Genomic DNA, 14,796 nt, shown 5'->3' on the forward strand with positions numbered 1-14,796 from the left:
TGTAGATCACACCGTTGTTATAATAAAAAAGGAAGAGATGAAATAAACCGCATCTTTAAAGCAGTGTTTCCCAGCCTTCGCAACTTGAAGATATTTGGACTTCAACTCCCAGAATTCTTCAGCCAGCAAATGCTGGCTGGGGAATTCTGGGAGTTGAAGTCCAGATATCTCCAAGTGGCCAAGGTTGGGAAACATTGCTATAGAGCGTTATTTTGGTTTGTAGTACATCATGAAAACCTCCAGAAAATATCCCAGGGCCACAAGATGACAAATGCCAGGCCATTCTTTAATCAACATATCTTTAGCCTCTGTTCAAGTTTAACCATATTTAGCACTCAAGTAAATGAAGACAATGACAGGATTGGTAGGGGTCCCTAGAGGCCGTCTAGTCCATCCTCTTGCCGAGAGCAGTATTGGTTAAAACACCCTTCATGGCACCGGACCAGAATATCTGCGAGACCGCCTTCTGCCGCACAAATCCCAGCGGCCGGTTAGGTCCCACAGAGTTGGCCTTCTCCGGGTCCTGTCGACTAAACAATGTCGGCTGGCGGGACCCAGGGGAAGAGCCTTCTCTGTGGCAGCCCCAACCCTCTGGAACCATCTCCCCCCAGAGATTAGGATTGCCCCCACCCTCCTTGCCTTTGCGCTTCCATGCTTGTAACCAAAAGTATAGATCTGATATGTAGATCACACCGTTGTTATAATAAAAAAGGAAGAGGTGAAATAAACTACATCTTTAAAGCACTGTTTCCCAACCTTGGCAACTTGAAGATATTTGGACTTCAACTCCCAGAATTCTTCAGCCAGCAAATGCTGGCTGGGGAATTCTGGGAGTTGAAGTCCAGATACTGTATCTCCAAGTTGCCAAGGTTGGGAAACAGTGCTTTAAAGGAATAAAACAGGAAATTAACACACTACTCTTCCTAGATATCTTCAGCAGCAAAAGAGATGACAGCAAATTAGAAACACAAGTCAAAACCACCCATTACCAAAAACAACCCACCTCCCACAAGAGAAGCTGTGTAAGAACATTATTATTCAGACACAGTGCAGCAAACCAGGACTTCAGGGGAAAAAACGAGACTGTGTGTACCATATTTTCCTTTAAAATGGAAAGCCAACTTTATGGAAAAACATCTGACCACTCCGCCTATTGCAACACAACCAACGCAAGCTATGAAAAAAGTAACATGGCCATATGTCAAAAACATCACATAAACAACCAACAGACCGTTACAACGACATGGCATTACCATGGCACACGTACCAAAGAAAACTCTCAAAAGCATCTTACCAAAAAAAAACAATAGCTCAAGAGAATAACATACCGTGTAAGAACTGTAATTGCCATTATATGGGACAGACAGGCAGAAGAAACATTGAAACATACCGTAGAAGTCTGACGGCAGAAAAAGACCTCATGGTCCATCTAGTCTGCCCTTATACTATTTTCTGTATTCTATCTTAGGATGGATATATGTTTATCCCAGGCATGTTTAAATTCAGTTACTGTGGATTTATCTACCATGTCTGCTGGAAGTTTGTTCCAAGGATCTACTACTCTTTCAGTAAAATAATATTTTCTCATGTTGCTTCTGATCTTTCCCCCAACTAACTTTAGATTGTGTCCCCTTGTTCTTGTGTTCACTTTCCTATTAAAAACACTTCTCCGTACTGAAGGAGCGGGTCCAGCAGTCACATGGGGTTGCTCATGTCCAATCCGGTGGAACTGAGCCTAGTATTAAAAAAGCTTGCCGGATCCGCCCCTTCCCCAGAATTCGCTCAGTTCGCATATCCTGCGGTTGTATGTGATAGCTCGTTCAACATTCTAACACCTTCCCTTCGATCTTTCCTTCAAAAAAGTAGTAAGATTTATTGTCTTTATTTTATTACTTGCACTATTTGCGCCAGCCGTTTTAAAAAGGAAAAAAAGTAAAAGGCGGCTAGGCTTTTTTACTTGGGAGAAGTTGCGGTTTCGTTTTCCCCCGGCGGTTTTGCCGGTTACGATTCCTGCGGCCGCTTGTGGATTCTTCTAATCCCTTGGCCTGGAGGTCCTGGTGCAAGTATTTATCATTGGATTATTGCTTATTTATTGTATAAAAATATATTTAAGGGCTTATAAAATACCTCCTGCGGAGTGGGACGCCTCTAGTCTCCTGGACTTAGTCGATCGCTTTTCCCTTAAGAAATTCTACGAAGCGATTTTTTGGCGCGAAGGCCTTCGCGCCCTTTCTTAAAATATCTAGGCCTCTCGTGTTGGCCTTCTGCCAGCCGCGTAGGCCTCAGTCCACCGCGTGGATCCGGGAGCGGGCCTTGGGGGTCCCAGGCTAAATTCTCCACCGGCCTAGCCTCCAACCAGAGTGCCTTGGTTTTACTTAATTGCAAAGTTTAGGGAGGCTGGCCCCGCTGGATTTGGGGGCACGAACTCTGGGTTTGCCCAGATTGTCCTCACGTTTCAGCAGCTTCGAGGCCTCGAAGCAGGATCCATTCCTCTTGGGAAGTCCTTGAAATCTTCTCCTTATAATTTAGTTATTGGCTCAGCCTTGTCTTCGGTTAATTGTCAGACTATGGCTACTTTTCCCAAGAGAGGCACAACTAAAGGTCCCAGAGAGGCCAGGCCTACAGGCGATGAGATTACTAGTATCCCCCAGGCCTCTTCCTCCTCTTCTCCAGGGGCCCGCCCCTCGACCAAGGTCACCAGGGCCGAGAAGAGAAGGGACCTAGCCCTACAAAAGATTCATGATAAATCAGCAAAACGTTTGAAAGTGCAGGCCCAAGTAATCAGTAGTCAAGACCCACCAGAGGCCTCTAGTCTGCCTCCTTCTGGGGTCCCTGTGTTATCTCTGGATGAGCCAAACCTAGACAGACCCCAACCTAACCTATGGGGCATAGGTCCAGAGGAACCAGATATTATGGAAGATTCCCCCCAGCCAGGATCCTCCCAGGCCTTTAGGAATTCTTCTGCCATTTCTGCTGATATTTCCAGTTTACCTCCTGAGTTCCAATCTATTTTTGCTGTGTTGTCCAAAGCCATTGATGCCAAACTCTCCTCCATCAATGAGCTTCCTTTACCTCTTCCTCCTTCTCGTTCCTCCCGCCCCTTGGGTTCTTCCCCAGCGGTCAGAGCTCCTATCCAGGATGACTCAGAGTCCTCCCAAGATGAATATGAGGATGTAGAGGAGGATGAAGACCCTTTCCAGGGCTTATCAGAGGATGAGGAATCCCAAATAAAGGTCCCTCCTCCTATTACTATTTTCCCTTCTCAACTATTCAAATCTCTCCTCCTCAAAGCTAGAATTTCTACGGGATTAGCGGCCCAGGAGAAACAAGCCTCCACTTCCACTGATCCCCCGGAGGAGAATTTACCTTACTTCACAGAGGAACAGGAGGATAACGAGGTAATCCCTATGCCTAAATTATTTAAAGATGCCTTACTTAAACAGTGGGATTTTCCAGCCTCTGGCCTTAATCCCTCTACCAAGGACAGAAAGTTGTATAAACTCTCCTCTTCCTATGAAGAGCTTCTATCTTTTCCCAAACCAGATGAACCTGTCAAAATTCTTCACTCGGCAGCGGCTGTGCCAGGCGAGGCGGAGGAAGTCCTCCGTCCAGAGGACAAGCGCATCGAGCAAATGCTCAAAAGAGGATTCTCCGCTGATTCCTGGGCCATTAAAAGTTCTGCAGCAGCCTCCTTCTTCTCCAGAGCCATGCTGCTGTGGCTTCGCCAACTTCAACAGCACATTCCTCCAGATGACTTGAGAGGTCAACAAGACTTCAACAAGGTCTTTGCAGCTGCCCAGTACGTGGCTGATGCCACCTTACAATCTACTAGATTTTCTGCTAAGTCTATTGCAGCCTCTACAACGGCAAGAAGACTCCTATGGATTCGCCCTTGGCAAGCGGGAGTTCGCCAAAAGTGGCAGTTATCCCAGGGCCCCTTAAAGCGCGACCTTCTCTTCGGTGATCTTCTGGATCCTCTCCTCACGGAGACCACAGACAAGAAGAAGGTTTTGGGTCCAACCACAAAAAAGGTTACTAAAACGCAGTCCTTTCGTCGCCCAGGGCGCCAGCAAGATCAAGCGGCTTCCTATCAGAGATCTCCAGGTCAGTATTCCCCCCGCTTTCGTTCCCAAGGTAGGAACTCCAGGGGTAGGGGTTTTCGTTTCCAAAGGGGAGCTGCCTCTAACAGGGCTTCAAAAAAACCTAGATGGTAACCTTTCCTCCATTCCCATAGGGGGTCGCCTAGCTCATTTCGCTGCAAATTGGCGTCTCACCTCCAAGGACCCTTGGGTCATTGACACTGTTCAAACAGGCCTTCTTTTAGAATTTATTTCTCCTCCCCCTAAACGTTTTATTTCCTGCCCTTCGCCCAGGTCATCCTCAGATTGTAACCGTATGGAGGAGGCCATTTCACATCTATTGTCCATTAGAGCCATTCAGCCGGTCCCTTCCGGTCAGAAGGGCCTAGGTTTTTACTCCATCCTATTTATGGTTCCAAAGTCCTCCGGAGGTTGGAGAGCCATTTTGGATTTAAAGAAACTAAACCTATTCATCAAATATAGGAAGTTTAAAATGCACTCCTTGTCTTCTATTTTGGCCGCCATTCACTCGGGAGATTTCATGGTCTCCTTAGACCTCACTGAGGCCTACCTTCACATTCCTATAGCCAAATGCCACAGAAAATTTTTACGTTTTTCCTTTCAAGGCAGGCATTTCCAGTATAGGGCGATGCCATTTGGCCTTTCCTCGGCCCCTCGGGTCTTCACAAAGCTCTTGGGGTCCCTGGCGGCCTATATCCGGGCGTCTCCCATCCACATTTTATGTTATCTTGATGATATTTTAATTCATGGGAACTCCCTAGAGAGAGTGAAATCAGACCTTTCTGTCACCATGTCAGTCCTTCAGGACCATGGGTTTTCCATCAACTTTGAAAAAAGTCACCTCCAACCTTCCACTTCCATTCCTCACCTGGGTGCCATTATTGATTCAAAATCTTCCCAGGTTTTTCTCTCTCCCGAGAGAAAACTCAGTATTGTGGAGTTAATTTCTAGCATTTTATCTAATCCTTCAGTATCCATAGTTACTCTTTCTTCCCTTTTGGGGAAGATGGTGTCATGCATAGGCATCATTCCCTGGGCTCGCCTTCATGCTAGGGAACTCCAGTGGCTTCTGTTGCCTTTTCAGAGATCGGGGCACAGCAACTCAAATCGACGCATCGTCATTCCACTGAGTGTTCGCAGATCCTTCAAGTGGTGGAAGTCTCCGGCCATGGACAGAGGATCCCCGTTCAGGTGCCCGGATCAATTTGTCATCACCACAGATGCCAGTCTATCGGGATGGGGCGCCCACGCCCAGGGGATGATAGCCCAGGGCACGTGGTCCCCGGAGGAAGCTTCCAGGCCAATAAATTGGCTAGAGTTAAGAGCCGTCTCCCTGGCTCTGAAGCATTTCTCTCCTCGCATCCCCAACCGGCACGTTCTCATTCTCACCGACAACATTGCCACAAAAAGCCATATCTGCAGGCAAGGGGGCACGAGATCCAAGGCTCTCATGAGGGAGGCCCTCAAGCTGGGCCTTTGGGCGGAAAAACATCTCCAGTCGCTCCTAGCCGATCACATCTCGGGGAGTCTCAACATCCAGGCGGATTGGCTATCCCGAGCAACGATAGACCCAGGAGAGTGGAACCTTCATCAAGACCTGTTCCATCAAATCACCCTCAGATTCGGCCTACCAGTCCTGGATCTCTTCGCGACCAATGCGAACGCCCAACTCCCTCGCTTCTATTCCAGATTTCCATCCCCGGGAGCGGAAGCGATCAATGCCCTCCGGAGTCCATGGCCTCCAGGCCTACTCTATGCATTTCCTCCAATTCCAATCCTCCCGGACGTGATTCACAAGGTCCTCACCGAGAGGGCCCGAGTAATCTTAATCGCCCCTCATTGGCCCCGCCGGCCCTGGTTCGCAGATCTCCAACAGCTGTCCGTCCAGGACCCTTGGCGACTCCCCGTTTCGGGGGATATGCTGCGGCAGGGGGCCTCTTTCCATCCAGACCCGGAGTGGTTCCACCTCACCGCCTGGCTGTTATCAGGAGAGATTTAGAACTGCGTGGGCATGACCCCGATTCAGTGGAGGTCATTCTAAAGGCCAGAAGGGGCTCGACCAATCGAATCTACGACCACACGTGGTCCAAGTTTCACCAGTGGTGTCTTCAGGAAGGTCTCTCCCCTCTGTGCATCCCCATACACAGAATTATTTCCTTCCTTATGCAAGGTTTCCATAAAGGACTCTCCACCAGCACCCTCCGGCGTCATCTGGCAGCCATTTCATCTGTCCTAGGGGGCCCCCGCAGACAGCCTCTCCGATCCTTCCCTGAAGTTCAGGAATTCCTCAAGGGCATAGCCAACCTCAGACCTTCCAAGGTCCACAGGTATCCATCCTGGGACTTGCCACGGGTTCTCCACTCCCTCACGCAGGCACCATACGAACCCCTAAAATCGGCGTCCCTCAGGTACCTATCCTTTAAGGTAGCCTTCCTGGTGGCTATTACCTCTGCCCGACGCATTTCGGAGCTGGCTGCCCTCTCAATCAGGCAGGACCTTTGTCAATTCCATCAGGACAAGGTAGTCTTGCGACTGGACCCCACCTTCTTACCCAAGGTCAGTTCCATGTTCCACAGATCTCAGGATATTGTCCTACCTTCCTTCTGCCTCCAACGAGACCATCCCTTGGCAATTAGATGGCACACCCTGGATCTCACCAGAGCGCTGAGAATATATATCCAACGCACAGGACCCTTTCGGAGGTCAGAAGCACTTTTTGTAGCCTATCATCCCAGAGTCATGGGGGCCAAAGTGTCTTCAACAGTAATAGGCCGTTGGATCAGAGGGACTATATCTAAGGCCTATGAGTCGGCCTCCCTCTCAGTTCCAAGGAACATCACTGCGCATTCCACCAGGAGCGCAGCCACCTCGGCCGCTTGGGCGACTCAAGCCCCGTTGGAGGAGGTCTGCAAAGCAGCCACTTGGGCCTCGCCAAATTCCTTCATCAGGCACTACAAAATTGATTCTTACGCTTCAGCGGACGCTGCCTTCGGCAGAAGGGTACTCCAATCCGTTATCTCACACGATAGCAAGCTAATCCCACCCTAGGGACCATCTATTGGGTATGTCCCATGTGACTGCTGGACCCGCTCCTTCAGTACGGAGAATAGGCGTTGATTGCTTACCTGAACGCCTCTTCTCGTACGGTGAGCGGGTACAGCAGTCACTTCCCGCCCTTGTATGTGTCTTCTTTACCTTTCTATACCTTTCTTCCTCTAACAATGAGAGTTGAACACTACAGAGCTTCACAACTGAGCCTAGTCTATGGATTCGCGAATTCTGGGGAAGGGGCGGATCCGGCAAGCTTTTTTAATACTAGGCTCAGTTCCACCGGATTGGACATGAGCAACCCCATGTGACTGCTGTACCCGCTCACCGTACGAGAAGAGGCGTTCAGGTAAGCAATCAACGCCTATTCTCTCCTGGACCTTATTTAACCCTTTAACATATTTAAATGTTCCGATCATGTCCCCCCTTTTCCTTCTGTCCTCCAGACTATACAGATTGAGTTCATCAAGTCTTTCCTGATATGTTTTATGCTTAAGACCTTCCACCATTCTTTGGACCCGTTCAATTTTGTCAATACAGTAGTCCCTCACCTATCGCTGGTGTTACGTTCCAGACCCGGCCGCAATAGGTGAAATCCGCGATGGGGAATTTATCGACTGATAGTACTTATTTAAGTATTTATATTGTAATTGTTTGGTAAGTTTTCATTGTTTTAAATGTTTATAAACCCTTCCCACACTCTTACAAAAGTTTAGATTTTTTTTTAAAAAAAACCTGCCGATCGAGTTCCGCGGGCTGTTTAAATCTGCCGATCGACTTCCTCAGAAACCCGCGAACCAGCGAAGATCCGCGAATAATTTTTCTCATTAATATTTTTTGAAAACCCGCGATGAAGTGAAGCCGCAGTAGGTGAAGCGCGATATAGCGAGGGACTACTGTATCTTTTTGTAGGTGAGGTCTCCAGAACTGAACACAGTATTTCAAATGTGGCCTCACCAGCACTCTATATAGCGGGATCATAATTTATTTATTTATTTATTTATTTATTTGATTTTTATGCCGCCCTTCTCCTTAGACTCAGGGCGGCTTACAACATGTTAGCAATAGCACTTTTTTAACAGAGCTAGGCTATTGCCCCCACAATCCGGGTCCTCATAATCTCCCTCTTCCTGCTTGTTATACCTCTAGCTATGCAGTCAAGCATCCTACTTGCTTTCCCTACCCCCTGACTGCACTGTTCACCCATTTTGAGACTGTCTGAAATCACTACCCCTAAATCCTTCTCTTCTGAAGTTTTTGCTAACAGAGAACTGCCAATACAATACTCAGATTGAGGATTCCTTTTCCCCAAGTGCATTATTTTACATTTGGAAACATTAAACTGCAGTTTCCAAGATTTAATAGAATGCATCCATGAACAGTCAGAAGATACGACAAAAGCTCCTTAATTGGAGAGAACAGACTTAACCATAGTTTCAACTTGGAAACTATGACCCCAGTAGACAAAGCTATGGCAAATCCAAATATATTAGGGAATTCCTACAAACTTGGCATTCAGACAAATACAGGAACATGCAGATGAATCATGTTTACACTTCATTCAGAGGAGACAATATCCAATGCTATAAATAAAATAGAAAGATCAAAACACTTCCTTGCAACATAAACTGGAGCATCAGCAGAGAAAGAAGTAGTAAACAATACCCTAATCAAGGATTTACCAAGGATAAAACAACAACCACACACACACAAAAAAAAAAGGGCATGGCAAAACTATACAAACAAATCAGACCCCATTCTCTTCTAACTATGAAGATATTACTTAGCCAAGAAATGAAATATCTGCAAGAAACCATGTTTAGAGAGCACCAATGACTCCACAATGGAAACTGCTATTAAAGATAAAATTACCAAAAATTTGCAGAGACAAGCTTTGCTCAAAATGCCCAGGATGGCTTCAATAAGGGAAGGTCCTGTTTTTAAAAAAAATCAAAAACGAAAAAAGTACTAGAGGTTTTGAAGGTGCTAAATAAATACGGGTGAGCCATTAATCATCTATATAAATCTTCAAAAATCTGTAAGAATCCCCAGGATTCTGTCCTATGATGCAGCATTGGACATGATTAATGGAGTGGCCAAGCTGATATTTTTTTAAGAACGATTAAAACCAAGAAGGAGCTGTGAAGGAATCTCTCTACACATATTGGCATATAAATGGCAGAGGTAGATAGTTGCCATTTACAGAAACAATAAAGGGAAACAAGTTAGAGGCATATGAGGATTAAGACCATGGCAATAAATATCCAGTGTCAACTGTTTTATACTTTTATAATCAGATGATCTAATTAACTTTTTAATTATAGAGTTCTCGGAGAGGGGCGGCATACAAATCTAATAAATAATAATAATAATAATAATAATAATTATTATTATTATTATTATTATTGGTTTGTGTTCTGCCCGACTAGGCTCAGGCAATGCGTAATAGTCCAAGGAAAAGAAATCAAACACACACATACTCTGCTAATCAGCAAACTTGTATTAAATAAACAAAAAAGGATTACTCAAAACAGTCCTTAGTGTCCAGAAACAATGATAGTGCAAGGTTTACTTCAGCCACTTACAAAAACACAGGAAAAAACAAACAAAGACAACCTGGAATGAGCAAAGACGTTTCAGGAGTCCTTTTGAATCTTTGGAGCAAACAGCAAGTCCCAGAGGTTTCACCTCCCACGTGTCTGAAAAAGCTGGGTTGAAAACTCCAAAGGCACGGAACAGAAACTTCAGAGCAGGAACCACAAAATAACACAGATAAACAGCCACAGTTTGCCTTGTGCCTTTGTTCCCTTTTATACCTTTAGCCCTCATTAAGGGAACCACACCCAGCCCTCAGTATAAGAACCACACCCAGCCCAGGTGCTACTCTGATGACTTGTAATATTCCTTCAATCGATCCCTCCTTTGCATAGCTCTTTGGCTACGCAGATCAATATATTGATCTGCAGAAGAACCCAAGGACAAAAGACTGTCTGAGGGACTGCATGCCAAATCCCCTGGGCTGTCTGCTGAATCCTGCGAACCAGTGGCCTCATTCTCCTGGCTGTCTGCCACATCTTCCTGGCTGTCAGCCAGGCTTTCGCACTCACTTTGTGCCGCGTCTCTCTCATCTGTGGGAGCAACGGCTGGCCCAGGCCCAAACACAACAGTTTGCATGGTGCAAATATGGGATGTGTTCTGGTAGAAATCAACTTTTCCCAGTCAGATAACTCAGCACAACGAGGTATCCCAGATCATTTTATTACAGGCATTCTCACAATAACTCACAGTTATGATGCGATTCTTCTGCAGTATAATCTTTCCCATTGTGCAGGTAAAAAGAGGTTGAATTGACCCCGGCTCTAGGTGGAGCATCTACATGCTGGCTGGCTTAGTGAGTGAAGACAAAAGACCTGCTGGAATGTTCTCTCCAATTATCCCTCATCCCGAGTCAGAGCCAATAGGCATACACAAATGTGGTCACATGTAAACTACATTACCCAGAGTGCAATTTCACTATATTTCCCTTAATGCAATATCTTAAAGAAACATGCCTAAATACAGTCCAACTGTCTCTGTCTCTGGGGACAGCACAGGATGCAAGGCCTTGTGGAAGGTTGACACCTTCATTTGCTTGTTCTCAGTGTGGATTCATGCTGCAAAATTCCATGCTTTAGAAATAAAATTCTCTGTGGCAGTAGGTTTTTTAAGACCCTTCTGTTTCCAATTCCTCTGACATCTGCAGAGGGTTATTCTGCGGGGACGGGGGACAGGGGAGGGACTCTTAGCTTAGAAGAATGGGGATAGATAAAAATTGACACCTTCTTATCAACCAAACCTGTTGTTCTGTCTGGGTCACTCCAGAAGCCAATACCAACCCAAAAAGAGAAGCCAGACACACTGGTAAAAGGCAAAGGCAGTTTTATAAAATTCAAGAAAAACACAGGTAACAGAAAATGTCCTTACAAACAGGAAAATGCTGTATCTTCAGATATATCCATGAAGGCAAAAGTCCATGCAGCAATACAGAATTCTTGCTGCCAAGCCGAGGCTGTAGATAGCAGACCTACACCTCCCACGGGTCTTCCAAAGCTGCTGGGCCACAAGCCAGGAACAGAGACGCCGAGAAACAAGACAGGATAACGCAACTCCAAACTGATAACACTCCACATGGCTTCAAGGGCTTGCCTGCCTTTTAAACCCTGCTAAGGAGGACCACACCAAAACCCAGCTGTTCCTAATTTAGTGCTGATAATACTTCTTTAATTGCTCCTTTCTTTGATCTGACCGTCTCTGTCGCATGTCAATGATGGCTTGAGCTTCATCACCTAATGACTCCAAACTACTGGCTGGGGAGAGCCCCCCCCCCGGGGCTCTCATGCTGTTCTCCTTCATCCCATTCCTGATTTTCCTCTCCCCCGTCCGACTGTTCAGCCCCCTCCTCTCCGCTGTCATCCTCCTCCGGGCATGGAGCCAGCAGAGACACAGCCTGTCTCTGAGCAGCCTCAGGCTGAACCACAACACCTGTCAACAGAATTTAAGTGGAATCTGCAGAATTTAAAAACTGCAGTTGGTTGTGTTGTTTTTCAGTTTGATCTCCCTGTTCAACAACCAGCATTAGAGCTCTTTTTCTGTGACAGCATAAAACAAGGGGTTTACGTTGGCATAGAGTACAAATATAATAAATGTATGAAAGATAATTTCCTGGGTATTAATACCCTGCCAGGTAGATTGTGTGTGGGTGGTGGTGGTGGTGGTGGTGGAGGATATGGTTATTTCACCATACAATTGGCACGAGGCATTATTCCTATGCATAATGGGAATAATTTTAGTTTTTCTGGAATTTCTGTGCAGCAAATGTAACTGAAGTTTTTGTGCAGTTAAACGGATGCATGTATGTAGCCCGAGAAATTTGTGCAGAGTTCATCTTCGCTTGTTCTGCTGCTTTCAGAATTACTTCCTCTTTTTTTTAATGGGCTATTTACATCCCCTTCTCATTTAGAATTTCGATTGGAGATATGTGCATTTTTGTCTTGTTTTTGTTAACGTGTTGCTTTGCATATTTACATACTTACGTACCTTTCTACAAACTTGGATTCTAATCTTTTGAACTGTCTGTATAGTTTTTTTCTTTTATCCTTCCTTCTTTCTTTCTTCCTTTCTTCCTTCCTTCCTTCCTTTTTTTCTTCCTTCCTTCCTTCTTTTCTTCCTTCCTTTCTTCCTTCCTTTTTTCTTTCTTCCTTCCTTTTTTCTTTCTTTCTTTCTTCCTTTCTTTCTTTCTTCCTTTCTTCCTTCCCTTTTTCTTCCTTTCTTCCTTTCTTCCTTCCTTTTTTCTTCCTTCCTTCCTTCCTTCCCTCCTTTTTTCTTCCTTCCTTCCTTCCTTTTTTCTTTCTTTCTTCCATCCTCCCTCCCTCCCTCCCTTCCTTCCTTCCTTCCTATTATAAAAGTTCTCCCATATTTTATAGTAGCCTGAATCCTCCTTCCCTTCAGAATTACTTCCAATAGTGCATATGTCACCAGGAAATCTGAAGGCCATGCAGAATTAGTGCCACCTACTGTTCGCATTGGCGCATAAGAAACGCTTGTCTGGGAAAGAGTTTGACAAGCTGCAGTGCACTGATGTGAAGATCAATTGTAGTCCCTCGCTTCCATTGCCACCCACCTAAAGTTTGTTAATGATGCAGTTAAGAATATGAATTTTTAAAAGGAGGATAGATTGCGATGCTGTGAACTTTAAAAAGAGGGCAGTGGTTTTAAGACTTCTGGTTTTGTCTTTCTTTCTTTCTTTTCTTTTCTTTTATTTTATTTTAGTTAGTTAGTTAGTTAGTTAGTTAGTTAGTTAGTTAGTTAGTTAGTTAGTTAGTTAGTCCAATACATAATACACATTGAAGAGAATAGATATTTAGTAATATAACTAAAGAAACAAATAGAAGAAAAGATATCCCAGCGGCCGATAAGGTCCCACAGAGTTGGCCTTCTCCGGGTCCCGTCGACCAAACAATGTCGTTTGGCGGGCCCCAGGGGAAGAGCCTTCTCTGTGGCGGCCCCGGCCCTCTGGAATCAACTCCCCCCAGAGATTAGAACAGCCCCCACCCTCCTTGTCTTTCGCAAATTACTTAAGACCCACCTATACCTCCAGGCATGGGGGAACTAAGACATCCTCCCCCAGGCTTTTATATTTTATGTTTGGTATGTATGTGCTGTATGGTTTTAATTGCTAGGGTTTTATATATGTTTTTTAATATTGGATTTGTTTTACTGCTATATTGTTTTATTATTGTTGTGAGCCGCCCCGAGTCTTCGGAGAGGGGCGGCATACAAGTCCAATACATTATTATTATTAGTATTATTATTATTATTATTATATAAAAGTATAGGTGAACAAATTTGAAAGGAAGAAAAGATAAATGAGATAAGGAGAGATAATTGGACAGGGGACGGAAGGCACACTGGTGCACCTATGCACGCCCCTTACTGACCTCTAAGGAACCTGGAGAGGTCAATCGTGGATAGTCTAAGGGAAAAATGTTGGGGGTTAGGGGTTGACACTACTGAGTCAGGTAATGAGTTCCACGCTTCAACAACTCGGTTGCTGAAGTCATATTTTTTACAGTCAAGTTTGCAGCGGTTAATATTAAGTTTGAATCTGTTGCGTGCTCTTGTGTTGTTGTGATCTTGTCTCTCTGGGTTCTCTCCCTTAGCCTGAGAACTTGCTCCTTGCCAGTAAGTGCAAGGGTGCTGCTGTCAAGCTGGCTGACTTTGGACTTGCAATTGAAGTACAAGGAGAACAGCAGGCGTGGTTTGGTAAGTGTTTCAGAAGTGTTTATGCTTCATCAAATTAAATTTCTTCTTCATTTAAAACGAGGTTTGCAACATCACTCAAAGAAAAACTCCCAATTTACAAGAGATGAAGAATGTAATGGAGAATACAGTGATACCTTGTCTTACAAACTTAATTGGTTCCGGGACGAGATTCTTAAGATGAAAAGTTTGTAAGATGAAACAATGTTTACCATAGGAATCAATGGAAAAGCAATTAATGCATACAAGCCCAAAATTCATCCCTTTTGCCAGCCGAAGCACCCGTTTTTGCGCTGCTGGGATTCCCCTGAGGCTCCCCTCCATAGGAAACCCCACCTCCGGACTTCTGCGTTTTTGCAATGCTGCAGGGGAATCCCAGCAGGGGAATCCCAGCATCACAAAAACAAGTGCTTTGCTGGCAACGGAAGTCCGGAGGTGGGGTTTCCAAGCGAAGGGAGCATCAGTGAAATCACAGCATCGCAAAAACACCGAAGTCCTCGAAACCCCACCTCCGGACCTCTGTGTTTTTGTGATGCTGCGATTTCACTGAGGCTCCCCTTGCTGGGAAACTCCACCTCCGGACTTCCATTGCCAGCAAAGCACCCGTTTTTGCGCTGCTGGGATTCCCCAGCAGCATCACAAAAACACAGAAGTCCAGAGGTGGGGTTTCCCACGGAGGGGAGCCTCAGGGGAATCCGAGCAGCGCAAAAACGGGTGCTTCGCTGGCAACAGAAGTCCGGAGGCGGGGCATCCCAGCGGCAGCGGTGGTTTTGTAAGGTGAAAATAGTTTGTAAGAAGAGGCGAAAAAATCTTAAACCCCGGGTTTGTATCTCGAAAAGTTTGTATGACG

The 14,796-nt window shown here is 45.5% G+C and overlaps 1 protein-coding gene across 10 annotated transcripts in view; it reads left to right on the forward strand.

Annotated features, from left to right (window-relative positions):
• CAMK2G (calcium/calmodulin dependent protein kinase II gamma) overlaps positions 1-14,796 on the forward strand; it is a 323,775-nt gene that overhangs the window by 199,597 nt on the left and 109,382 nt on the right. For all 10 annotated transcript variants that reach the window (XM_070752089.1, XM_070752091.1, XM_070752093.1 and 7 more), the window contains exon 7: positions 13,847-13,949. In XM_070752089.1, coding sequence (XP_070608190.1) covers positions 13,847-13,949 — 103 coding nt within the window. The remainder of the gene's footprint in view (positions 1-13,846; positions 13,950-14,796) is intronic.

Source organism: Erythrolamprus reginae, chromosome 5 (genome assembly GCF_031021105.1).
Source record: "Erythrolamprus reginae isolate rEryReg1 chromosome 5, rEryReg1.hap1, whole genome shotgun sequence".
NCBI lineage: Eukaryota > Metazoa > Chordata > Lepidosauria > Squamata > Dipsadidae > Erythrolamprus > Erythrolamprus reginae.